Source organism: Oncorhynchus masou, unplaced genomic scaffold (genome assembly GCF_036934945.1).
Source record: "Oncorhynchus masou masou isolate Uvic2021 unplaced genomic scaffold, UVic_Omas_1.1 unplaced_scaffold_1714, whole genome shotgun sequence".
Lineage (NCBI taxonomy): Eukaryota > Metazoa > Chordata > Actinopteri > Salmoniformes > Salmonidae > Oncorhynchus > Oncorhynchus masou.
In genome coordinates this window covers 81,194-106,525 of record NW_027007304.1, presented here as the reverse complement: position 1 = coordinate 106,525, position 25,332 = coordinate 81,194, and the positions used below count along the sequence as shown (strand labels likewise).

The 25,332-nt window shown below is 44.0% G+C and overlaps 2 protein-coding genes across 2 annotated transcripts in view; one reads left to right on the top strand and one right to left on the bottom strand.

Moving 5' to 3' along the window:
* Positions 1 to 139: 139 nt before the first annotated feature.
* On the top strand, positions 140 to 1,974 carry LOC135532078 (tripartite motif-containing protein 16-like; the record flags this gene model as incomplete). Its single annotated transcript, XM_064959722.1, has 4 exons — positions 140 to 159; positions 839 to 996; positions 1,122 to 1,181; positions 1,413 to 1,974. Coding segments are annotated over 4 exons (756 nt in total), but the record flags the coding sequence as incomplete, so codon positions are not given.
* Positions 1,975 to 17,760: 15,786 nt separating this feature from the next.
* The window catches only part of LOC135532080 (E3 ubiquitin/ISG15 ligase TRIM25-like), a 38,563-nt gene continuing 30,991 nt past the window's right edge, over positions 17,761 to 25,332 (bottom strand). The window contains exons 4-6 of the mRNA XM_064959724.1: positions 19,348 to 19,507; positions 19,163 to 19,222; positions 17,761 to 18,931 (exon numbers count right to left, since the gene is read on the bottom strand). Coding sequence (XP_064815796.1) covers positions 18,420 to 18,931; positions 19,163 to 19,222; positions 19,348 to 19,507 — 732 coding nt within the window. The 3' untranslated portion in view covers positions 17,761 to 18,419. The remainder of the gene's footprint in view (positions 18,932 to 19,162; positions 19,223 to 19,347; positions 19,508 to 25,332) is intronic.

Genomic DNA, 25,332 nt, shown 5'->3' with positions numbered 1-25,332 from the left:
AGGTATCAGTCTCTCTCTCCAGAGGTATCAGTCTCTCTCTCTCTATCAGTCTCTCTCTCTCAGAGGTATCAGTCTCTCTCTCTCTCTCTCTCTCCAGAGGTATCAGTCTCTCTCTCTCTCTCTCTCTCTCTATCAGTCTCTCTCTCTCTCTCTCCAGAGGTATCAGTCTCTCTCTCTCTCTCTCTCTCTCTCCAGAGTTATCAGTCTCTCTCTCTCTCTCTCTCTCTCTCTCTCTCTCTCTCCAGAGGTATCAGTCTCTCTCTCTCTCTCTCTCTCCAGAGGTATCAGTCTCTCTCTCTCTCTCTCTCCAGAGGTATCAGTCTCTCTCTCTCTCTCTCTCTCTCCAGAGGTATCACTCTCTCTCTCTCTCTCTCCTCTCCTCCAGAGGTATCAGTCTCTCTCTCTCTCTCTCTCTGTCAGTCTCTCTCTCTCTCTCTCTCCAGAGGCATCTCTCTCTCTCTCTCTCTCTCTCTCTCCAGAGGTATCAGTCTCTCTCTCTCTCTCTCTCTCTCTCCAGAGGTATCAGTCTCTCTCTCTCCAGAGGTATCAGTCTCTCTCTCTCTCTCTCTCTCTCTCTCTCTCTCTCTCCAGAGGTATCAGTCTCTCTCTCTCTCTCTCTCTCCAGGGGTATCAGTCTCTCTCTCTCTCTCAGAGGTATCAGTCTCTCTCTCTCTCTCCAGAGGTATCAGTCTCAGAGAGGTGTCAGTCTCTCTCTCTCTCTCTCCTCCAGAGGTATCAGTCTCTCTCTCTCTCTCTCTCTCTCTCTCTCCAGAGGTATCAGTCTCTCTCTCTCTCTCCTCCAGAGGTATCAGTCTCTCTCTCTCTCTCTCTCTCAGAGGTATCAGTCTCTCTCCAGTATCAGTGTATCTTCAGACTTACCCAGCATCGTTGTCCGTCCTCTTCAGTACTTTGGAGATGTGAGTCAGACTGTGTCTGAACTGAGAGAGAAACTAGAAGACTTCCTTAAAGGAGAATGGACCAAGATCTCCACTACAGGTGTGTTGAAAACAATAAGAACATCAACTTTAGACCATTGAAAGTTCCCTACTAGTCATATACATGTGGAATATGGTCTGATGATAACATTCCCTCTCTCTGTCAATGTGTTTGTGTGTCTGTAGTGAATATAGTGGATGTTGTACTGCCTCCAGAGCCCAAGACCAGAGAACAGTTGTTACAATGTGAGTCTCTTTATTGTGAAGTAACTAACAGTCTCTTTTTACTGACACTCCTAACAATCCCTCTAGAAATATATAGCAATAGTAGATCTAATCAAAGACTGGGTCTCTATCTGACTCCTCATATTTCTCTGATTTGATCTCTGCTGTGCTCTAATCAAAGACAGGGGAGATACAGTATCTGACTTAACTTATTGTTCTGACTCCCCTCATTGGTCTCTGCTCTTCTCCCAGATTCCTGTCAGCTCACACTGGACCCAAACACAGCACACACACACCTCTCTCTGTCTGAAGGGAACAGAAAGGTGACCTTTACAGGCCAAGTCCAACCATATCCTGACCATCCAGACAGATTCACCTCCTGGTGGCAGGTTCTGTGTAGAGAGGGTCTGTCTGGACGCTGTTACTGGGAGGTGGAGAGGACTGGTGTTGTTGATACAGCAGTCTCATATAAAGACATCAGCAGAACAGGGAGAGGTGGTGGATTTGGATACAATAACAAGTCCTGGAGTTTATATTACTATAGTGGTGGTTATTGTTTCAGACACAATAATGTTGAGACTAAAGTATCAGGCCCTCAGTCCTCCAGAGTAGGAGTGTACCTGGATCACAAGGCAGGTACTCTGTCCTTCTACAGTGTCTCTGACACAATGACCCTCCTCCACAGAGTCCAGACCACATTCACTCAGCCCCTCTATCCTGGGTTTAGGCTCTATGATTATAATGATACTGCTGAGCTGGTTAAACTGTAAACTGATTTGTTATTAATTAAAATTCAATCCAATGTTTTAATCTTGTACATTTCCATGAATCATGATGTCTGGTGTTGATGTATATTGGTTGTCATTCAGAACCATTGATATGTTTTCTCAGTTGGTTCTCTGTCTCTATGTAATTCTCCTCAGTATCATTGATCAGCTTGTTGGCTCGGTCCTAATTGATGTGTTCTCTGTCACCTGGAGCTGCATGGAAAATGGTCCAGGAACTAAAGGACAATTCAGGACTAGTCAGCCCACTACAAGCTGGTATCACTTCCTTTCTACTAAACTATATGGTCTGGTTTCCCAGACACAGATGAATCCTAGTCCTGGACTAAACAGTATGTTCAATGTAGATGTCCAGGAAACCGGCCCTAAATGTGTCATCTTTCATCCTCCCATACTGCTCAGTCCAGCAACATTAAACCTGTCCAGCAGGTGGTGCTGTTGACCAAACAATAAAACCAGCAGATATCTTGACTTGCCACTCAGTATATCAGTAATGTTCAGAATAGTACTTTAATATCATTGGAGATTGATGGTCTTTTTAATCCACTATCCAGAGTCAGGAACAGATGAAGTTAGGTCTGCTACTGTTCAGTGATTAAATATGATTTATGGTGATGGGAAATAATAAAAAACACTCAACTTCATCTAGTAATAGTTTTCCTTTGTTATTTATTCCAAGGTGTGTCTTTAACTTGTAAATGTATTGTGTGGAGGTGAGCTAGTGGTGTGGCTGATAGAATAGAATGAAGAGGGAGGAGGGGAGGAAGAGGGGAGGAGTGAAGGGCTGTTCAAGAAACCAGATGAGGAAGAGGAAGATGTTCAGGGGAATTACTGTCTCTGTTCCAAATGGTTCCCTATTCCCTACGTAGTGCACTACGGTGCTTCTGACCAGGTCTAAAGTAGTGTTCTACGTAGGGAATAGGGTGTAGATTTATTACAATATCATGCTTTAGTGTTTGGCACAAAAATATATTAGATCTCCACCCCCTACTTCCTGTCTGTCATCCCCCAGTTCTGTTAAGACTTCCTCTCATTGAACTGGGCCTCATTCTAAATGGTCACTTTGTATTGATAGTCCATACTGGTCTTTACTATGGTTCTACATACAGTACCTGTATTGATAGTCCATACTGGTCTTTACTATGGTTCTACATACAGTATCTGTATTGATAGTCCATACTGGTCTTTACTATGGTTCTACATACAGTACCTGTATTGATAGTCCATACTGGTCTTTACTATGGTTCTACATACAGTACCTGTATTGATAGTCCATACTGGTCTTTACTATGGTTCTACATACAGTACCTGTATTGATAGTCCATACTGGTCTTTACTATGGTTCTACATACAGTACCTGTATTGATGAGGGCCTCATCATCTGGCAGTAAAACCCTATGGACCTGAAAGGGACTGCAGTGTGCTCCAGTCTCCAGCAGGGGGCAGTAAACCCCTATGGACCTGAAAGGGACTGCAGTGTGCTCCAGTCTCCAGCAGGGGGCAGTAAAACCCTATGGACCTGAAAGGGACTGCAGTGTGCTCCAGTCTCCAGCAGGGGGCAGTAAAACCCTATGGACCTGAAAGGGACTGCAGTGTGCTCCAGTCTCCAGCAGGGGGCAGTAAAACCCTATGGACCTGAAAGGGACTGCAGTGTGCTCCAGTCTCCAGCAGGGGGCAGTAAAACCCTATGGACCTGAAAGGGACTGCAGTGTGCTCCAGTCTCCAGCAGGGGGAAGTAAAACCCTATGGACCTGAAAGTGAGGAGTAAAAATCAAAGGTGAATTTACATTGATGTTTCCACGGAGACCTGAATCATATCCACGAGGCACCAAACTGAAGAAAATGAACAGAAACACGGAGGGACTAACTGAACTAAAATAATTCTGTTGCTAAATGTTTTGCTACAGTGTTCTCTAACGAATAACACCCTGGATTCAAATACTATTTGAAATCTTTCCAACACTTTGAGCATTTCCTTTGTCCTCCAGGTCGGCGGGGTTTGTTTGTACTTTTAGGACTTTTCTATTGGTTCCATTACAACAAACTCAAACACTGCTAATTAAATATTCAACATTATTTTAACGCAGGTCTGTTTCCACATGCAATAAGCCTGTAACGTCTTGTATGATCTCATCAGGTAAAGGTGTGTCAAATGGAAGGGCAAGTCTCACCACTGAGAGGAAAACATCAATAATAATATATCCCATTTAGGTCCACCTTACAAGTCGGCTGGGGCCACTACTTTTACATATGGGTGGCCCCAGCAGGCGTTGTCAGCTCACTGGTCCACCTCTGCATCAGGTCAGCTATGTTGATCAGTACTGTCCCAGGGATGCTGGGAGCAGAGATGAACTCCCTGACCTGGTACCACCTATGGAGTTGTCATTTTAATATCAGTGTAACCCCATTACTGCTATAAAACATAAACCATGTTAATAGAATGAAATGGATCCAGGTTCCATTTATTCTACATCAGATTTACTGCCTGTGGAACACTTCTCCATAGTGTCTGAAATCAAGATGACTGCAGGTCTGAATCCCAAACTAATGGGGGAAATGGATCCATCTAATAAGATGGTATTTAGAGGTATGGACCTTTCTATTGGGGTGAATCATCCCCTTAACATACAGTACCAGTCAAAAGTTTGGACACACCTACTCATTCAAGGGTTTTCTTTATTTTTACTATTTTCTACATTGTAGAAACATAGGGAAGACATCAAAACTCCAAAATAACACATGGAATCATGTAGTAACCAACAACGTGTTAAACAAATCAAGTGGAGGCCAGGTCATCTGATGCAGCCCTTCATCACTCTCCTTCTTGGTCAAATAGCCCTTACACAGCCTGGAGGTGTCATTGACCTGCTGGAAAACAAATGATACTACCACTAAGCACAAACCAGATGGGATGGCGAATCACTGCAGATTGCTATGGTAGCCATGCTGATTAAGTTTGCCTTGAAGTCTAAATAAATCACTGACATTCACCAGCAAAGCACCATCACACCTCCTCCTCCATGCTTCACGGTGGGAGCCACACATGCAGAGATCATCTGTTCACCTCCTCTGCTTCTCACAAAGACATCACACCACCTCCTCCATGCTTCACGGTGGGAACCACACATGCAGAGATCATCTGTTCATCTAATCTGCTTCTCACAAAGACACGGTTGGAACCAGATATCTTAAATTTGAACTCATCAGACAAAAGGACAGATTTCCACCGGTCTAATGTCCATTGCTCGTGTTTCTTGGCTCAAGCAAGTCTCTTCTTATTATTGGTGTCCATTAGCAGTGGTTTCTTTGCAGCAATTGATAGTGAGGGTGTTTTCTGTTAACAGAATGTGTTTCTTGTTAAAAGGCTGAATATCAATAAAGGGAATAAGCAAAGACACTGTGGAATTCTGGGATTGAGTTTATTGGTAGAATTATTGGTTATCTGTAATTATAAATAGTGAACTATAGTTATCTGTACTTATTGGTATAAATCTATAATGAACTATAGTTATCTGTACTTATTGGTATAATTATATAGTGAACTATAGTTATCTGTACTTAATGGTATAATTCTATAATGAACTATAGGGATCTGTACTTCATCCTATAATGGCCCATAGTAATATTATAGTCTGATAATGGCATGTAGCAATCTTATAATTTCCTATAGTAATCTGTACTTATTATTTCCTGGAAATAATGTATAGGTGCGCCACCAATATAATAGATCCAAGGAACGAGAGGGAGGGGAACCCCGCCTAGAGGAAAGAACTTAGATTTGGAAACAATGGTGGAGTAAAGCCGAGGGGATCTGGTTATAAAGTGGAGGGACGATGACACCTCTATAAGCATGAAACTGTATAAAAGGACTGAGACTGAGTCCGGCAGTTGGTCCATGGCCCAGCTTGTTACTTTGTAACAAAGTCTATTTGAATTCACAAGTTCTGGTATCTGAGAAATATAATTGAGCAAATATTTCCACAACAAAAATGGCGAGCTTGCCAGGAGTGGCTACAAGGGACCAGCAAATGGTGGAGAACTCTATGACTGCAGACGGGTCTTTCTGGATGAATTGAGCAAACAGGTGGACACCTAGATGAGAGGTAAGCTGTTTTTATCTAACTAGACAAGTCAGTTAAGAACAAATTCTTATTTATAATGACGGCCTACTGGGGAACAGTGGGTTAACTGCCTTGTTCAGGGGCAGAACGACAGATTTTTGCCTTGTCAGCTCGGGATTTGATATTATAACCTTTCAAATGATTAGTCCAATGCTCTAACCACTAGACTACCTGCCGCCCCAGTTCTTACTTATAGTTAATTTTTTTGTGATTCTTTTCGAGAGCCTGCCTAAGCAATAGAAACACCAAGTAGGTTTCTCAACATTTATTGAACTAAAGCTTTCGGGAGCTTCTGAATTCAATAAATGCATGAAAGAATAAACATAAAAAATGAAAAAGCTTTAAGGGTTGTAACAGTCTAAAATAAATATTAGTGTGGCCGCTGCAGATTGGGAGTGTGTTTTCATCTGTTCTGGATGGTTCAGTTGAGTGGGGTTATTCACCTGTCTTGTTCAGGTGCTTCATCTGACCAGTCTGTTCAGTCTGTTTGAGTTAGGATTGTGTTGATTCAGTTGGGCCAAACTTGTCAGACTGAGTAAGGTGAGTCATTCAATTCATCCAGCTCGCTCATTCGCTCATCTGGGGCATTTATTCCATCTCATTCATCTGTCCTGTTGACTGTTCTGTTCCGTCCAGTTTGAAGTGACAACTGTCCATCTGCATGGTGGAATAGAATTAAATAAAAGACCTGTGGTTGCTGCCCTATAGTGTCTAGGAAATGTATCGATAGGGGACTGATCAGACAGGCAAAAAGACCTATGTTGACCGCCTATTGTGAAGATGAAGTGAATCAATTAGGGACTTCTCAGATAGGCAAAGATCCTGTTGTTACCGCTTGGCTGTGTTGAGGAAGTGAATCAGTAAAGGACTGCTCAGACAGGTAAAACCCTGTATAATACCGCTTTTCTCTGTGACCAGGAAGTGTATCAGAAAAGGATGAATTTGCAGGTGGTTTAGGAAAGCGTAAGAGGTGTGTAAAAGTGAGTGTAAAAGTTATCTGCTGTTGGTGCTGAATGGGTTGCACACTTCTCCCGGACCGTCACTTGACTGTGACCTGGTAGGGAGGACGCACCCAGTCCCACACTACTTCTCCCGGACCGTCACTTGACTGTGACCTGGTAGGGAGGACGCACCCAGTCCCACACTACTTCTCCCGGACCGTCACTTGACTGTGACCTGGTAGGGAGGACGCACCCAGTCCCACACTACTTCTCCCGGACCGTCACTTGACTGTGACCTGGCAGGGAGGACGCACCCAGTCCCACACTACTTCTCCCGGACCGTCACTTGACTGTGACCTGGTAGGGAGGACGCACCCTGTCCCACACTACTTCTCCCGGACCGTCACTTGACTGTGACCTGGTAGGGAGGACGACCCAGTCCCACACTACTTCTCCCGGACCGTCACTTGACTGTGACCTGGTAGGGAGGACGCACCCAGTCCCACACTAAAGGAGGCAAGTGTGAATGGTACATGAATAACCATTAAAGTAATATAATAATAGAAGAACAGTCAGGATAAATTAAAAATACATGAACATTATTAAATTAAATGGTAATAAATATCATGACGATAAATACAGGCTGCAAATATGAGTAAAACAGCAGTATAAATTCTGGGCGCCAGGCGTCCCCTATGTAAGAAATGTTGACACTAATAGAAATGTTTAGAAATGGGGAAAACGCAGCAGGAAAATGGGCACTAAATGGTCAGAGGAGGGAACATTTGATGTCTCAGTATGTGAGGAAATGGAAACTAATAAAAACACATAAAACAAGTGACCCAGGAAAGAAAAGGATCAATAAAAGACGAGGTGTTAAACATGTTCAAAGCAGAAGGATTGTTGAAAAGTACAAAGAAAACTGGAGGAATGTTGAAGAAAGAATGAAAAGTCAGACAGGAAGAAGGTGGAATGGTTGGCAGAACCTTCACCTTGAACCAGTGGGTAAAACCTCCACCATACACCAGTAGGTAAAACCTCCACCATACACCAGTGGATAAAACCTCCACCATACACCAGTGGGTAAAACCTCCACCATACACCAGTAGGTAAAACCTCCACCATACACCAGTAGGTAAAACCTCCACCATACACCAGTATGTAAAACCTCCACCATGCACCAGTATGTAAAACCTCCACCATGCACCAGTGGATAAAACCTCCACCATGCACCAGTGGGTAAAACCAGTAGGTAAAACCTCCACCATGCACCAGTAGGTAAAACCTCCACCATACACCAGTGGGTAAAACCTCCACCATACACCAGTAGGTAAAACCTCCACCATGCACCAGTGGGTAAAACCTCCACCATACACCAGTAGGTAAAACCTCCACCATACACCAGTAGGTAAAACCTCCACCATACACCAGTGGGTAAAACCTCCACCATACACCAGTAGGTAAAACCTCCACCATACACCAGTGGGTAAAACCTCCACCATGCACCAGTGGGTAAAACCTCCACCATACACCAGTGGGTAAAACCAGTAGGTAAAACCTCCACCATACACCAGTAGGTAAAACCTCCACCATACACCAGTGGGTAAAACCTCCACCATACACCAGTGGGTAAAACCAGTAGGTAAAACCTCCACCATACACCAGTGGGTAAAACCTCCACCATGCACCAGTGGGTAAAACCAGTAGGTAAAACCTCCACCATGCACCAGTGGGTAAAACCTCCACCATGCACCAGTGGGTAAAACCTCCACCATACACCAGTGGGTAAAACCAGTAGGTAAAACCTCCACCATACACCAGTAGGTAAAACCTCCACCATACACCAGTGGGTAAAACCAGTAGGTAAAACCTCCACCATACACCAGTAGGTAAAACCTCCACCATACACCAGTGGGTAAAACCTCCACCATACACCAGTAGGTAAAACCTCCACCATGCACCAGTGGGTAAAACCTCCACCATGCACCAGTGGGTAAAACCTCCACCATACACCAGTGGGTAAAACCAGTAGGTAAAACCTCCACCATACACCAGTAGGTAAAACCTCCACCATACACAAGTGGGTAAAACCAGTAGGTAAAACCTCCACCATACACCAGTAGGTAAAACCTCAACCATACACCAGTGGGTAAAACCTCCACCATACACCAGTAGGTAAAACCTCCACCATGCACCAGTGGGTAAAACCTCCACCATACACCAGTGGGTAAAACCAGTAGGTAAAACCTCCACCATACACCAGTGGGTAAAACCTCCACCCTGCACCAGTAGGTAAAACCTCCACCATACACCAGTGGGTAAAACCTCCACCATACACCAGTGGGTAAAACCTCCACCCTGCACCAGTGGGTAAAACCTCCACCATACACCAGTAGGTAAAACCTCCACCATACACCAGTAGGTAAAACCTCCACCATGCACCAGTAGGTAAAACCCCACCATGCACCAGTGGGTAAAACCTCCACCATACACCAGTGGGTAAAACCTCCACCATACACCAGTAGGTAAAACCTCCACCATGCACCAGTGGGTAAAACCTCCACCATACACCAGTAGGTAAAACCTCCACCATACACCAGTAGGTATAACCTCCACAATACACCAGTGGGTAAAACCTCCAACATACACTAGTAGGTAAAACCTCCACCATGCACCAGTAGGTAAAACCCCCACCATGCACCAGTGGGTAAAACCTCCACCATACACCAGTGGGTAAAACCTCCACCATACACCAGTAGGTAAAACCTCCACCATACACCAGTAGGTAAAACCTCCACCATACACCAGTATGTAAAACCTCCACCATGCACCAGTATGTAAAACCTCCACCATGCACCAGTGGATAAAACCTCCACCATGCACCAGTGGGTAAAACCAGTAGGTAAAACCTCCACCATGCACCAGTAGGTAAAACCTCCACCATACACCAGTGGGTAAAACCTCCACCATACACCAGTAGGTAAAACCTCCACCATGCACCAGTGGGTAAAACCTCCACCATACACCAGTAGGTAAAACCTCCACCATACACCAGTGGGTAAAACCTCCACCATACACCAGTAGGTAAAACCTCCACCATGCACCAGTGGGTAAAACCTCCACCATACACCAGTGGGTAAAACCAGTAGGTAAAACCTCCACCATACACCAGTAGGTAAAACCTCCACCATACACCAGTGGGTAAAACCTCCACCATACACCAGTGGGTAAAACCAGTAGGTAAAACCTCCACCATACACCAGTGGGTAAAACCTCCACCATACACCAGTGGGTAAAACCTCCACCATGCACCAGTGGGTAAAACCAGTAGGTAAAACCTCCACCATGCACCAGTGGGTAAAACCTCCACCATGCACCAGTGGGTAAAACCTCCACCATACACCAGTGGGTAAAACCAGTAGGTAAAACCTCCACCATACACCAGTAGGTAAAACCTCCACCATACACCAGTGGGTAAAACCAGTAGGTAAAACCTCCACCATACACCAGTAGGTAAAACCTCCACCATACACCAGTGGGTAAAACCTCCACCATGCACCAGTGGGTAAAACCTCCACCATGCACCAGTGGGTAAAACCTCCACCATACACCAGTGGGTAAAACCAGTAGGTAAAACCTCCACCATACACCAGTAGGTAAAACCTCCACCATACACAAGTGGGTAAAACCAGTAGGTAAAACCTCCACCATACACCAGTAGGTAAAACCTCAACCATACACCAGTGGGTAAAACCTCCACCATACACCAGTAGGTAAAACCTCCACCATGCACCAGTGGGTAAAACCTCCACCATACACCAGTGGGTAAAACCAGTAGGTAAAACCTCCACCATACACCAGTGGGTAAAACCTCCACCCTGCACCAGTAGGTAAAACCTCCACCATACACCAGTGGGTAAAACCTCCACCATACACCAGTGGGTAAAACCTCCACCCTGCACCAGTGGGTAAAACCTCCACCATGCACCAGTGGGTAAAACCTCCACCATACACCAGTAGGTAAAACCTCCACCATACACCAGTAGGTAAAACCTCCACCATGCACCAGTAGGTAAAACCCCCACCATGCACCAGTGGGTAAAACCTCCACCATACACCAGTGGGTAAAACCTCCACCATACACCAGTAGGTAAAACCTCCACCATGCACCAGTGGGTAAAACCTCCACCATACACCAGTAGGTAAAACCTCCACCATACACCAGTAGGTATAACCTCCACAATACACCAGTGGGTAAAACCTCCAACATACACCAGTAGGTAAAACCTCCACCATGCACCAGTAGGTAAAACCCCCACCATGCACCAGTGGGTAAAACCTCCACCATACACCAGTGGGTAAAACCTCCACCATACACCAGTAGGTAAAACCTCCACCATACACCAGTGGGTATAACCTCCACAATACACCAGTGGGTAAAACCTCCACATACACTAGTAGGTAAAACCTCCACCATGCACCAGTAGGTAAAACCCCACCATGCACCAGTGGGTAAAACCTCCACCATACACCAGTGGGTAAAACCTCCACCATACACCAGTAGGTAGAACCTCCACCATGCACCAGTGGGTAAAACCTCCACCATACACCAGTGGGTAAAACCTCCACCATACACCAGTAGGTAAAACCTCCACCATACACCAGTAGGTAAAACCTCCACCATACACCAGTGGGTAAAACCTCCACCATACACCAGTGGGTAAAACCTCCACCATACACCAGTGGGTAAAACCTCCACCATACACCAGTAGGTAAAACCTCCACCATACACCAGTGGGTAAAACCTCCACCATGCACCAGTAGGTAAAACCTCCACCATGCACCAGTGGGTAAAACCTCCACCATGCACCAGTGGGTAAAACCTCCACCATACACCAGTGGGTAAAACCTCCACCATACACCAGTGGGTAAAACCTCCACCATACACCAGTGGGTAAAACCTCCACCATACACCAGTAGGTAAAACCAGTGGGTAAAACCTCCACCATACACCAGTAGGTAAAACCTCCACCATACACCAGTAGGTAAAACCTCCACCATACACCAGTGGGTAAAACCCCCACAATACACCAGTATGTAAAACCTCCACCATGCACCAGTGGGTAAAGCCTCCACCATACACCAGTAGGTAAAACCTCCACCATACACCAGTAGGTAAAACCAGTAGGTAAAACCTCCACCATGCACCAGTAGGTAAAACCTCCACCATACACCAGTAGGTAAAACCTCCACCATACACCAGTAGGTAAAACCTCCACCATACACCAGTAGGTAAAACCTCCACAATACACCAGTATGTAAAACCTCCACCATGCACCAGTGGGTAAAACCTCCACCATACACCAGTAGGTAAAACCTCCACCATGCACCAGTGGGTAAAACCTCCACCATACACCAGTAGGTAAAACCTCCACCATACACCAGTAGGTAAAACCTCCACCATACACCAGTAGGTAAAATCTCCACCATACACCAGTGGGTAAAACCTCCACCCTGCACCAGTAGGTAAAACCCCACCATGCACCAGTAGGTAAAACCCCACCATGCACCAGTAGGTAAAACCTCCACCATACACCAGTGGGTAAAACCTCCACCATACACCAGTAGGTAAAACCTCCACCATAAACCAGTGGGTAAAACCTCCGCCATACACCAGTGGGTAAAACCTCCACCATACACCAGTAGGTAAAACCTCCACCATAAACCAGTGGGTAAAACCTCCGCCATACACCAGTAGGTAAAACCTCCGCCATACACCAGTAGGTAAAACCTCCACCGTACACCAGTGGGTAAAACCTCCACCGTACACCAGTGGGTAAAACCTCCACCCTGCACCAGTAGGTAAAACCCCCACCATGCACCAGTAGGTAAAACCTCCACCATACACCAGTAGGTAAAACCTCCACCATACACCAGTAGGTAAAACCCCCACCATACACCAGTGGGTAAAACCTCCGCCATACACCAGTGTGTAAAACCCCCACCATACACCAGTGGGTAAAACCCCCACCATACACCAGTAGGTAAAACCAGTAGGTAAAACCTCCACCATACACCAGTGGGTAAAACCCCACCATACACCAGTGGGTAAAACCTCCACCATACACCAGTGGGTAAAACCTCCACCATACACCAGTAGGTAAAACCTCCACCATACACCAGTAGGTAAAACCTCCACCATAAACCAGTGGGTAAAACCCCCACCATACACCAGTGGGTAAAACCTCCACCATACACCAGTGGGTAAAACCTCCACCATACACCAGTAGGTAAAACCTCCACCATACACCAGTGGGTAAAACCTCCGCCATACACCAGTAGGTAAAACCTCCGCCATACACCAGTAGGTAAAACCTCCGCCATACACCAGTAGGTAAAACCAGTGGGTAAAACCTCCGCCATACACCAGTAGGTAAAACCTCCACCATAAACCAGTGGGTAAAACCTCCGCCATACACCAGTAGGTAAAACCTCCACCATGCACCAGTGGGTAAAACCTCCACCATACACCATTAGGTAAAACCCCCACCATGCACCAGTGGGTAAAACCCCCACCATGCACCAGTTGGTAAAACGCCCTGGTGTCCAGAGTGGTGGAAATAAAGAGAGAAACAAAGGTGGAAGATGAGAAGGAGACTCCCTCTGTGGCCTCTCAGGTAAAAGAAAAGGACCTGGAAAGGACAGGGGAGACTGAGCATTGTGCAGGAAGGAACCCAGAAAAGTTGAACAGTTATGAAAGATTATGTGGAAACAGGAAGTGTGAATGATTTGGTAATATGGGTTATTAATAATAGTGATATTTAAGGTGCAATACTGGAATAAGACATTAAGTCATCCATATTCTCCAGTAATACATTTATAGTTTAGGTTCTAATAAAAGGTATTAAGTGTTGTGACCAATGAATTATTATCCGGGGAAGTGGGTAGCGCTGCCTTGGAAAATAGTTAATAGAAGGTGTGTATTATTTAAAGAAGGGAAAGGTTTGGGAACAATAACGACCCCGTTTCTCCCTGTCAGATGGAGGATTTTAATAAAGCCACGGAGTCGCTGAAAGAAGCACGAGATCTTTCGACCGATTCTTCTGGAATTTGGGGAATTAATAGATTAAGTCAGCTACAAAAAGACTGGGTATGTGAGGACATTGATATAATTAATAGATGTACTTAGCTACAAAAAGACTGGGTATGTGAGGACATTGATATAATTAATAGATGTACTTAGCTACATTGATCATGGGCCTCTTGGCTGCATCTCTGATCAGTCTTCTCCTCGTATGAGCTGAAAGTTTAGAGGGACGGCCAGGTCTTGGTAGATTTGCAGTGGTCTGATACTCCTACCATTTCAATATTATCGCTTGCACAGTGCTCCTTGGGATGTTTAAAGCTTGGGAAATCTTTTTGTATCCAAATCCGGCTTTAAACTTCTTCACAACAGTATCTCGGACCTGCCTGGTGTGTTCCTTGTTCTTCATGATGCTCTCTGCGCTTTTAACGGACCTCTGAGACTATCACAGTGCAGGTGCATTTATACGGAGACTTGATTACACACAGGTGGATTGTATTTATCATCATTAGTCATTTAGGTCAACATTGGATCATTCAGAGATCCTCACTGAACTTCTGGAGAGAGTTTGCTACACTGAAAGTAAAGGGGCTGAATAATTTTGCACGCCCAATTTTTCAGTTTTTGATTTGTTAAAAAAGTTTGAAATATCCAATAAATGTCATTCCACTTCATGATTGTGTCCCACTTGTTGTTGATTCATCACAAAAACATACCGTTTTATATCTTTATGTTTGAAGCCTGAAATGTGGCAAAAGGTCGCAAAGTTCAAGGGGGCCGAATACTTTCGCAAGGCACTGTATTGGTGTATCGCCTCGATCGATAGTGGTTCATAGAGGTTACAGATTCTATGTGAAGGATGTTGTATGAGATCACTTCTTACCCAACGTTGTAGTAGAGGCCAGGGATACCAGGAAAACGTATTTTGGGATGAAGAAGCTGGTGAAATGCCAGGGGAAGGGATTCTAAAGGGAACACATTTAAATTATATGGCCAAACACTCCTTGTTAACTCAGAAAGCCTTGGGTTTTTTTTGATCTCATGAGATGTTGTATGTGGTTTTACTCTGATATAGATTTACATTTGATGTGGTTTTACTCTGATATAGATTTATATTTGATGTGGGTTTACTCTGATATAGATTTACATTTGGTGTGGTTTTACTCTGATATAGATTTACATTTGATGTGGTTTTACTCTGATATAGATTTCTAGAATGTAGGAAAGGGGTGGAGGGGTAACAAGGAATTAGCAAAGGGGTTACTAAACCTAAAATGAAGTGGACATGGTTTCAGTTAGTTCATGAACATTGTGGTGGTTATGGAGAATAGGACTGAATAAAAGATACATGAACGTTGGTGGATTGAAACAAACATTTAATGATGAGAGTAAAGACAGTGGATTTACAATTATCAAGTTTGGTTTATAATTAATACATTTAATGATGAGAGTAAAGACAGTGGATTTACAATTATCAAGTTTGGTTTATAATTAATACATTTTGGCTTGCTGATTAATACGTAACATAGTGAATGCTAAAATTTATTTTCCAGAAAAGGGGTTTCATTATCTCTCATTGGAAGGTCCCCAGAGACTGTGGTGTCGGGGAGAGCAGGATAAAAGGGGGTTTCATTATCTCTCATTGGAAGGTCCCCATAGACTGTGGTGTCGGGGAGAGCAGGATAAAAGGGGGTTTCATTATCTCTCATTGGAAGGTCCCCAGAGACTGTGGTGTCGGGGAGAGCAGGATAAAAGGGGTTTCATTATCTCTCATTGGAAGGTCCCCAGAGACTGTGGTGTCGGGGAGAGCAGGATAAAAGGGGTTTCATTATCTCTCATTGGAAGGTCCCCAGAGACTGTGGTGTCGGGGAGAGCAGGATAAAAGGGGGTTTCATTATCTCTCATTGGAAGGTCCCCAGAGACTGTGGTGTCGGGGAGAGCAGGATAAAAGGGGGTTTCATTATCTCTCATTGGAAGGTCCCCAGAGACTGTGGTATCGGGGAGAGCAGGATAAAAGGGGGTTTCATTATCTCTCATTGGAAGGTCCCCAGAGACTGTGGTGTCGGGGAGAGCAGGATAAAAGGGGTTTCATTATCTCTCATTGGAAGGTCCCCAGAGACTGTGGTGTCGGGGAGAGCAGGATAAAAGGGGGTTTCATTATCTCTCATTGGAAGGTCCCCAGAGACTGTGGTGTCGGGGAGAGCAGGATAAAAGGGGGTTTCATTATCTCTCATTGGAAGGTCCCCAGAGACTGTGGTGTCGGGGAGAGCAGGATAAAAGTATCTGGATTAGGCCATAAACAGACTTCCAGATAAGTGATGCCTTGTTCAGTTGTGTTTTTGACCTACGGTTCACCAGCACACACACAAAATTTACTGGTTACGAATATGCATTAGTGGGGTTGATAGTGTGGGAATTATTTTGGATGGGTCTTTTCAATTCAGTTGTAAATTGGGTTTGCAGAAGGATGGAAATGTTAGGAAGGTTTTGAAATGGTTTGTGAAGGACAGGGAAAGAAAAGGGAGAGGAAATATTTAGTGGTGTCAAATGCCCTGTATCCTGACTTTCTGGTGAGACCAGAACAATCTCACTAGAAATGATGGAAACAGGTGGGATTTAACTTTAAAATGTAATCTATTTAACCATTGCTTTATGAGATAAGTTGATTGGTTATTCAAATTAGTTTATTTTTGATTTATCATGTTTTTGAATCATGTTGGTGACTGGAGCACACTGCAGCCCTTTCAGGTCCATAGGGTTTTACTGCCCCCTGCTGGAGACTGGAGCACACTGCAGTCCCTTTCAGGTCCATAGGGGTTTACTTTTTTAGGCAAGACCAGTATGGACTATCAATACAGATACTGTATGTAGAACCATAGTAAAGACCAGTATGGACTATCAATACAGGTACTGTATGTAGAACCATAGTAAAGACCAGTATGGACTATAAATACAGGTACTGTATGTAGAACCATAGTAAAGACCAGTATGGACTATCAATACAGGTACTGTATGTAGAACCATAGTAAAGACCAGTATGGACTATCAATACAGGTACTGTATGTAGAACCATAGTAAAGCCCAGTATGGACTATCAATACAGGTACTGTATGTAGAACCATAGTAAAGACCAGTATGGACTATCAATACAGGTACTGTATGTAGAACCATAGTAAAGACCAGTATGGACTATCAATACAGGTACTGTATGTAGAACCATAGTAAAGACCAGTATGGACTATCAATACAAAGTGACCATTTAGAATGAGGCCCAGTTCAATGAGAGGAAGTCTTAACAGAACTGGGGGATGACAGACAGGAAGTGGGGGGTGGAGATCTAATATATTTTTGTGCCAAACACTAAAGCATGATATTGTAATAAATCTACACCCTATTCCCTACGTAGAACACTACTTTAGACCTGGTCAGAAGCACCGTAGTGCACTACGTAGGGAATAGGGAACCATTTGGAACAGAGACAGTAATTCCCCTGAACATCTTCCTCTTCCTCATCTGGTTTCTTGAACAGCCCTTCACTCCTCCCCTCTTCCTCCCCTCCTCCCTCTTCATTCTATTCTATCAGCCACACCACTAGCTCACCTCCACACAATACATTTACAAGTTAAAGACACACCTTGGAATAAATAACAAAGGAAAACTATTACTAGATGAAGTTGAGTGTTTTTTATTATTTCCCATCACCATAAATCATATTTAATCAGTGAACAGTAGCAGACCTAACTTCATCTGTTCCTGACTCTGGATAGTGGATTAAAAAGACCATCAATCTCCAATGATATTAAAGTACTATTCTGAACATTACTGATATACTGAGTGGCAAGTCAAGATATCTGCTGGTTTTATTGTTTGGTCAACAGCACCACCTGCTGGACAGGTTTAATGTTGCTGGACTGAGCAGTATGGGAGGATGAAAGATGACACATTTAGGGCCGGTTTCCTGGACATCTACATTGAACATACTGTTTAGTCCAGGACTAGGATTCATCTGTGTCTGGGAAACCAGACCATATAGTTTAGTAGAAAGGAAGTGATACCAGCTTGTAGTGGGCTGACTAGTCCTGAATTGTCCTTTAGTTCCTGGACCATTTTCCATGCAGCTCCAGGTGACAGAGAACACATCAATTAGGACCGAGCCAACAAGCTGATCAATGATACTGAGGAGAATTACATAGAGACAGAGAACCAACTGAGAAAACATATCAATGGTTCTGAATGACAACCAATATACATCAACACCAGACATCATGATTCATGGAAATGTACAATATTAAAACATTGTATTGAATTTTAATTAGTAACAAATCAGTTTACAGTTTAACCAGCTCAGCAGAACCAGTGAGACCAAACCCAGGATAGAGGGGCTGAGTGAATGTGGTCTGGACTCTGTGGAGGAGGGTCATTGTGTCAGAGACACTGTAGAAGGACAGAGTACCTGCCTTGTGATCCAGGTACACTCCTACTCTGGAGGACTGAGGGTCTGATACTTTAGTCACAACATTATTGTGTCTGAAACAATAACCAACACTATAGTACTCTAAACTCCAGGACTTGTTATTGTATCCAAATCCACCATCTCTCCCTGTTCTGCTGATGTCTTTATATGAGACTGCTGTATCAACACCACCAGTCCTCTCCACCTCCCAGTAACAGCGTCCAGACAGACCCTCTCTACACAGAACCTGCCACCAGTAGTTGGTGAATCTGTCTGGATGGTCAGGATATGGTTGGACTTGGCCTGTACAGGTCACCTTTCTGTTCCCTTCAGACAGAGAGAGGCGTGTGCCTGCTGTGTTTGGGTCCAGTGTGAGCTGACAGGAATCTGGGAGAAGAGCAGAGACCAACGAGGGGAGTCAGAACAATAAGTTAAGTCAGATACTGTATCTCCCCTGTCTTTGATTAGAGCACAGCAGAGATCAAATCAGAGAAATATGAGGAGTCAGATAGAGACCCAGTCTTTGATTAGATCTACTATTGCTATATATTTCTAGAGGGATTGTTAGGAGTGTCAGTAAAAAGAGACTGTTAGTTACTTCACAATAAAGAGACTCACATTGTAACAACTGTTCTCTGGTCTTGGGCTCTGGAGGCAGTACAACATCCACTATATTCACTACAGACACACAAACACATTGACAGAGAGAGGGAATGTTATCATCAGACCATATTCCACATGTATATGACTAGTAGGGAACTTTCAATGGTCTAAAGTTGATGTTCTTATTGTTTTCAACACACCTGTAGTGGAGATCTTGGTCCATTCTCCTTTAAGGAAGTCTTCTAGTTTCTCTCTCAGTTCAGACACAGTCTGACTCACATCTCCAAAGGACTGAAGAGGACGGACAACGATGCTGGGTAAGTCTGAAGATACACTGATACTGGAGAGAGACTGATACCTCTGGAGAGAGAGAGAGAGAGAGAGACTGATACCTCTGGAGAGAGAGAGACTGATACCTCTGGAGAGAGAGAGAGAGAGAGAGAGACTGATACCTCTGGAGAGAGAGAGAGAGAGAGAGAGAGAGATACACATACGCCCAGGTAGTGAGCGGGCAAACAGTCCCAACCCCCACTCTCACACTCGCCCAAGCCAATGGCATGTACCAGATGCTCAGCAGACTCTGCTCACACTTACTGGCCTGAGGCCAAACACAACCAACAACATTGGACACTTTATGGAACAAAAAGCCTTTACTATTTCATCCTGGAATATCCAAGGCCTGAGGTCATCTGCCTTTGGCCTGAAGAGCAGAAACCCGGACTTCACCAAAGAAATCGGTAATACAGACATTGTCATCCTGCAAGAAACCTGGTATAGAGGAGACGGACCCACTGGATGCCCTCTAGGTTACAGAGAGCTGGTAGTCCCATCCACCAAACTACCAGGTGTGAAACAGGGAAGGGACTCGGGGGGTATGCTAATTTGGTATAGAGCAGACCTAACTCACTCCATTAAATTAATCAAAACAGGAACATTCTACATTTGGCTAGAAATTCAAAAGGAAATTATTCTAACAGAGAAAAATGTCCTCCTGTGTGCTACCTATATCCCCCCACTAGAATCCCCATATTTTAATGAAGACAGCTTCTCCATCCTGGAGGGGGAAATCAATCACTTCCAGGCCCAGGGACATGTACTAGTCTGTGGTGACCTAAATGCCAGAACCGGACAAGAACCTGACACCCTTAGCACACAGGGGGACAAACACCTGCCTGGAGGTGACAGCATTCCCTCCCCGTATGCCCCCTAGGCACAACTATGACAACATAACCAACAAAAACGGGTCACAACTCCTGCAGCTCTGTCGCACGCTGGGTATGTACATAGTCAATGGTAGGCTTCGAGGGGACTCCTATGGTAGGTACACCTATAGCTCATCTCTTGGCAGTAGTACTGTAGACTACTTTATCACTGACCTCAACCCAGAGTCTCTCAGAGCGTTCACAGTCAGCCCACTGACACCCCTATCAGACCACAGCAAAATTACAGTCTACTTAAACAGAGCAATACTCAATCATGAGGCATCAAAGCCAAAGGAACTGAGTAACATTAAGAAATGCTATAGATGGAAGGAATTCAGTTTGGAATCCTACCAAAAAACAATTAGGCAACAACAAATTCAATCCCTTTTAGACAATTTCCTGGGTAAAACGTTCCACTGTAATAGTGAAGGTGTAAACTTGGCAGTAGAAAATCTTAACAGTATATTTGACCTCTCAGCTTCCCTATCAAATCTAAAAATCTCAAATAGAAAACCGAAGAAAATTAACAACAATGACAAATGGTTTGATGAAGAATGCAAAATTCTAAGAAAGAAATTGAGAAACCTGTCCAACCAAAAACATAGAGACCCGGAAAACCTGAGTCTACGCCTTCACTATGGTGAATCACTAAAACAATACAGAAATACACTACGGAAAAAGAAGGAACAGCATGTCAGAAATCAGCTCAATGTAATTGAAGAATCCATAGACTCTAAGCACTTCTGGGAAAATTGGAAAACACTAAACAAACAACAACACGAAGAATTATCTATCCAAAATGGAGATGTATGGGTAAACCACTTCTCCAATCTTTTTGGCTCTATAACAAAGAATAAAGAGCAAAAACATATACATGATCAAATACAGATCTTAGAATCAACTATTAAAGACTACCAGAACCCACTGGATTCTCCAATAACATTGAATGAGTTACAGGACAAAATAAAAACCCTCAAACCCAAAAAGGCCTGTGGTGTTGATGGTATCCTCAATGAAATGATCAAATATACAGACAACAAATTCCAATTGGCTATACTAAAACTCTTTAACATCATCCTTAGCTCTGGCATCTTCCCCAATATTTGGAACCAAGGACTGATCACCCCAATCCACAAAAATGGAGACAAATTTGACCCCAATAACTACCGTGGAATATGCGTCAACAGTAACCTTGGGAAAATCCTCTGCATTATCATTAACAGCAGACTTGTACACTTCCTCAATGAAAACAATGTACTGAGCAAATGTCAAATTGGCTTTTTACCAAATTACCGTACAACAGACCATGTATTCACCCTGCACACCCTAATTGACAACCAAACAAACCAAAACAAAGGCAAAGTCTTCTCATGCTTTGTTGATTTCAAAAAGCCTTCGACTCAATTTGGCATGAGGGTCTGCTATACAAACTGATGGAAAGTGGTGTTGGGGGTAAAACATACGACATCATAAAATCCATGTACACAAACAACAAGTGTGCGGTTAAAATTGGCAAAAAACACACATTTCTTCACACAGGGTCGTGGGGTTAGACAGGGATGCAGCTTAAGCCCCACCCTCTTCAACATATATATCAACGAACTGGCGCGGGCACTAGAAAAGTCTGCAGCACCCGGCCTCACCCTACTAGAATCAGAAGTCAAATGTCTGCTGTTTGCTGATGATCTGGTGCTTCTGTCACCAACCAAGGAGGGCCTACAGCAGCACCTAGGTCTTATGCACAGATTCTGTCAGACCTGGGCCCTGACAGTAAATCTCAGTAAGACCAAAATAATGGTGTTCCAAAAAAGGTCCAGTCACCAGGACCACAAATACAAATTCCATCTAGACACTGTTGCCCTTGAGCACACAAAAAACTATACATACCTTGGCCTAAACATCAGCGCCACAGGTAACTTCCACAAAGCTGTGAACGATCTGAGAGACAAGGCAAGAAGGGCATTCTATGCCATCAAAAGGAACATAAATTTCAACATACCAATTAGGATTTGGCTAAAAATACTTGAATCAGTCATCGAGCCCATTGCCCTTTATGGTTGTGAGGTCTGGGGTCCGCTCACCAACCAAGACTTCACAAAATGGGACAAACACCAAATTGAGACTCTGCACGCAGAATTCTGCAAAAATATCCTCAGTGTACAACGTAGAACACCAAATAATGCATGCAGAGCAGAATTAGGCCGATACCCACTAATTATCAAAATCCAGAAAAGAGCTGTTAAATTCTATAACCACCTAAAAGGAAGCGATTCCCAAACCTTCCACAACAAAGCCGTCACCTACAGAGAGATGAACCTGGAGAAGAGTCCCCTAAGCAAGCTGGTCCTGGGGCTCTGTTCACAAACACACCCTACAGAGCCCCAGGACAGCAGCACAATTAGACCCAACCAAATCATGAGAAAACAAAAAGATAATTACTTGACACATTGGAAAGAATTAACAAAAAAAACAGAGCAAACTAGAATGCTATTGGGCCCTACACAGAGAGTACACAGCGGCAGAATACCTGACCACTGTGACTGACCCAAAATTAAGGGAAGCTTTGACTATGTACAGACTCAGCGAGCATAGCCTTGCTATTGAGAAAGGCCGCCGTAGGCAGACATGGCTCTCAAGAGAAGACAGGCTATGTGCTCACTGCCCACAAAATGAGGTGGAAACTGAGCTGCACTTCCTAACCTCCTGCCCAATGTATGACCATATTAGAGAGACATATTTCCCTCAGATTACACAGATCCACAAAGAATTCGAAAACAAATCCAATTTTGAAAAACTCCCATATCTACTGGGTGAAATTCCACAGTGTGCCATCAGAGCAGCAAGATTTGTGACCTGTTGCCACGAGAAAAGGGCAACCAGTGAAGAACACGCACCATTGTAAATACAACCCATATCTATGCTTATTTATTTTATCTTGTGTCCTTAACCATTTGTACATTGTAAAAACACTGTATATATATATATAATATGACATTTGTGATGTCTTTATTGTTTTGAAACTTCTGTATGTGTGATGTCTACTGTTAATTTTTATTGTTTATTTCACTTTATATATTATCTACCTTACTTGCCTTGGCAATGTTAACACATGTTACCCATGCCATTAAAACCCCTTGAATTGAATTGAGAGAGAGACAGAGAGACAGAGAGACGAGGGCAACCAGTGAGGAACAAACACCATTGTAAATACAACACATATCTATGCTTATTTATTTTATCTTGTGTCCTTACCATTTGTACCTTGTAAAAACACTGTATATATATATATATATATAATATGACATTTGTAATGTCTTTATTGTTTTGAAACTTCTGTATGTGTGATGTCTACTGTTAATTTTTATGGTTTACCTTACTTGCTTTGGCAATGTTAACACATGTTTCCCATGCCAATAAAGCCCTTTGAATTGAATTGAGACAGAGAGAGACAGAGAGAGACAGTAGCCTCTCGCACCTCATTGAGTCAGACCAGGCCTTGTCCAGAACAACTCTGGACAGACAGGTACAGAACACCTCTTGGTCCTGCTCTACTCTCCTCCCTCCTGGACAGACAGGTACAGAACACCTCTTGGTCCTGCTCTACTCTCCCCCCTCCTGGACAGACAGGTACAGGACACCTCTTGGTCCTGCTCTACTCTCCCCCCTCCTGGACAGACAGGTACAGGACACCTCTTGGTCCTGCTCTACTCTCCCCCTCCTGGACAGACAGGTACAGGACACCTCTTGGTCCTGCTCTACTCTCCCCCTCCTGGACAGACAGGTACAGGACACCTCTTGGTCCTGCTCTACTCTCCTCCCTCCTGGACAGACAGGTACAGAACACCTCTTGGTCCTGCTCTACTCTCCTCCCTCCTGGACAGACAGGTACAGAACACCTCTTGGTCCTGCTCTACTCTCCTCCCTCCTGGACAGACAGGTACAGAACACCTCTTGGTCCTGCTCTACTCTCCTCCCTCCTGGACAGACAGGTACAGAACACCTCTTGGTCCTGCTCTACTCTCCTCCCTCCTGGACAGACAGGTACAGAACACCTCTTGGTCCTGCTCTACTCTCCTCCCTCCTGGACAGACAGGTACAGAACACCTCTTGGTCCTGCTCTACTCTCCTCCCTCCTGGACAGACAGGTACCGAACACCTCTTGGTCCTGCACTACTCTCCTCTATATATATCTCATATCATCATTCAGAACTTTAAGAATATCTTTGGGAGGACGTCCAGCCTGTTTGACAAAGATAAACAAAGATTTTTATCCAATTTTTGCTGACAAAATAATCAAATGTAATGTTTTTTACCAAAAACTCTACATGGAAAGCAGAAAGCTGTGATCAATTAAATACAACGTTAACTAGATATTATCTGTGTCATTTATAGCCTGGCACAGATAGTAAAACTACTGTAGCGACCCGCACAGACAGCTGTGTGTTATGTGTTCGGCTAGTAGCTGGTTGTGTTGTACTTACCAGTTCCCAGTGTTCGCGGGGTCCGACATGTCAATCAACCTGCTATCTGCCAATCACAGGAATGCCTGGGATGTTCTGATGCCGGGCATCCTGGTGGTTGGCGGAGTGGCGTGGAGGGGGCGGGGCATTGGAAGTTAAGCTTCAGCCTTTGTTCTCTCTCTGACGTCTGGGCTTCACAAGAGAAGGTCCCGATTGGCTTGTGGGGTATCTTTCATTTATTTGGCGTGAGCTCAGGCCAAACAGTAGCCTGTGTAAAGTTGCTAATAAACCGTCAATTCGTAACTCGATCCTCTGTCTGGACAATTGTTCCTTTATGATCGAGTCAGGTCATTACACTACATTAAATACAACGTTAACTAGATATCATCGCCACATAACTTATGTTGAATTTAAAAGACACCGTTACCGTTAGTAACGTCTGTTACACTGTAACTTACAGGCAGCCTCACATAAAAACCTATTGGTTAACAAAGCTTTGATTATGACCAAAGTCTATAGTAGT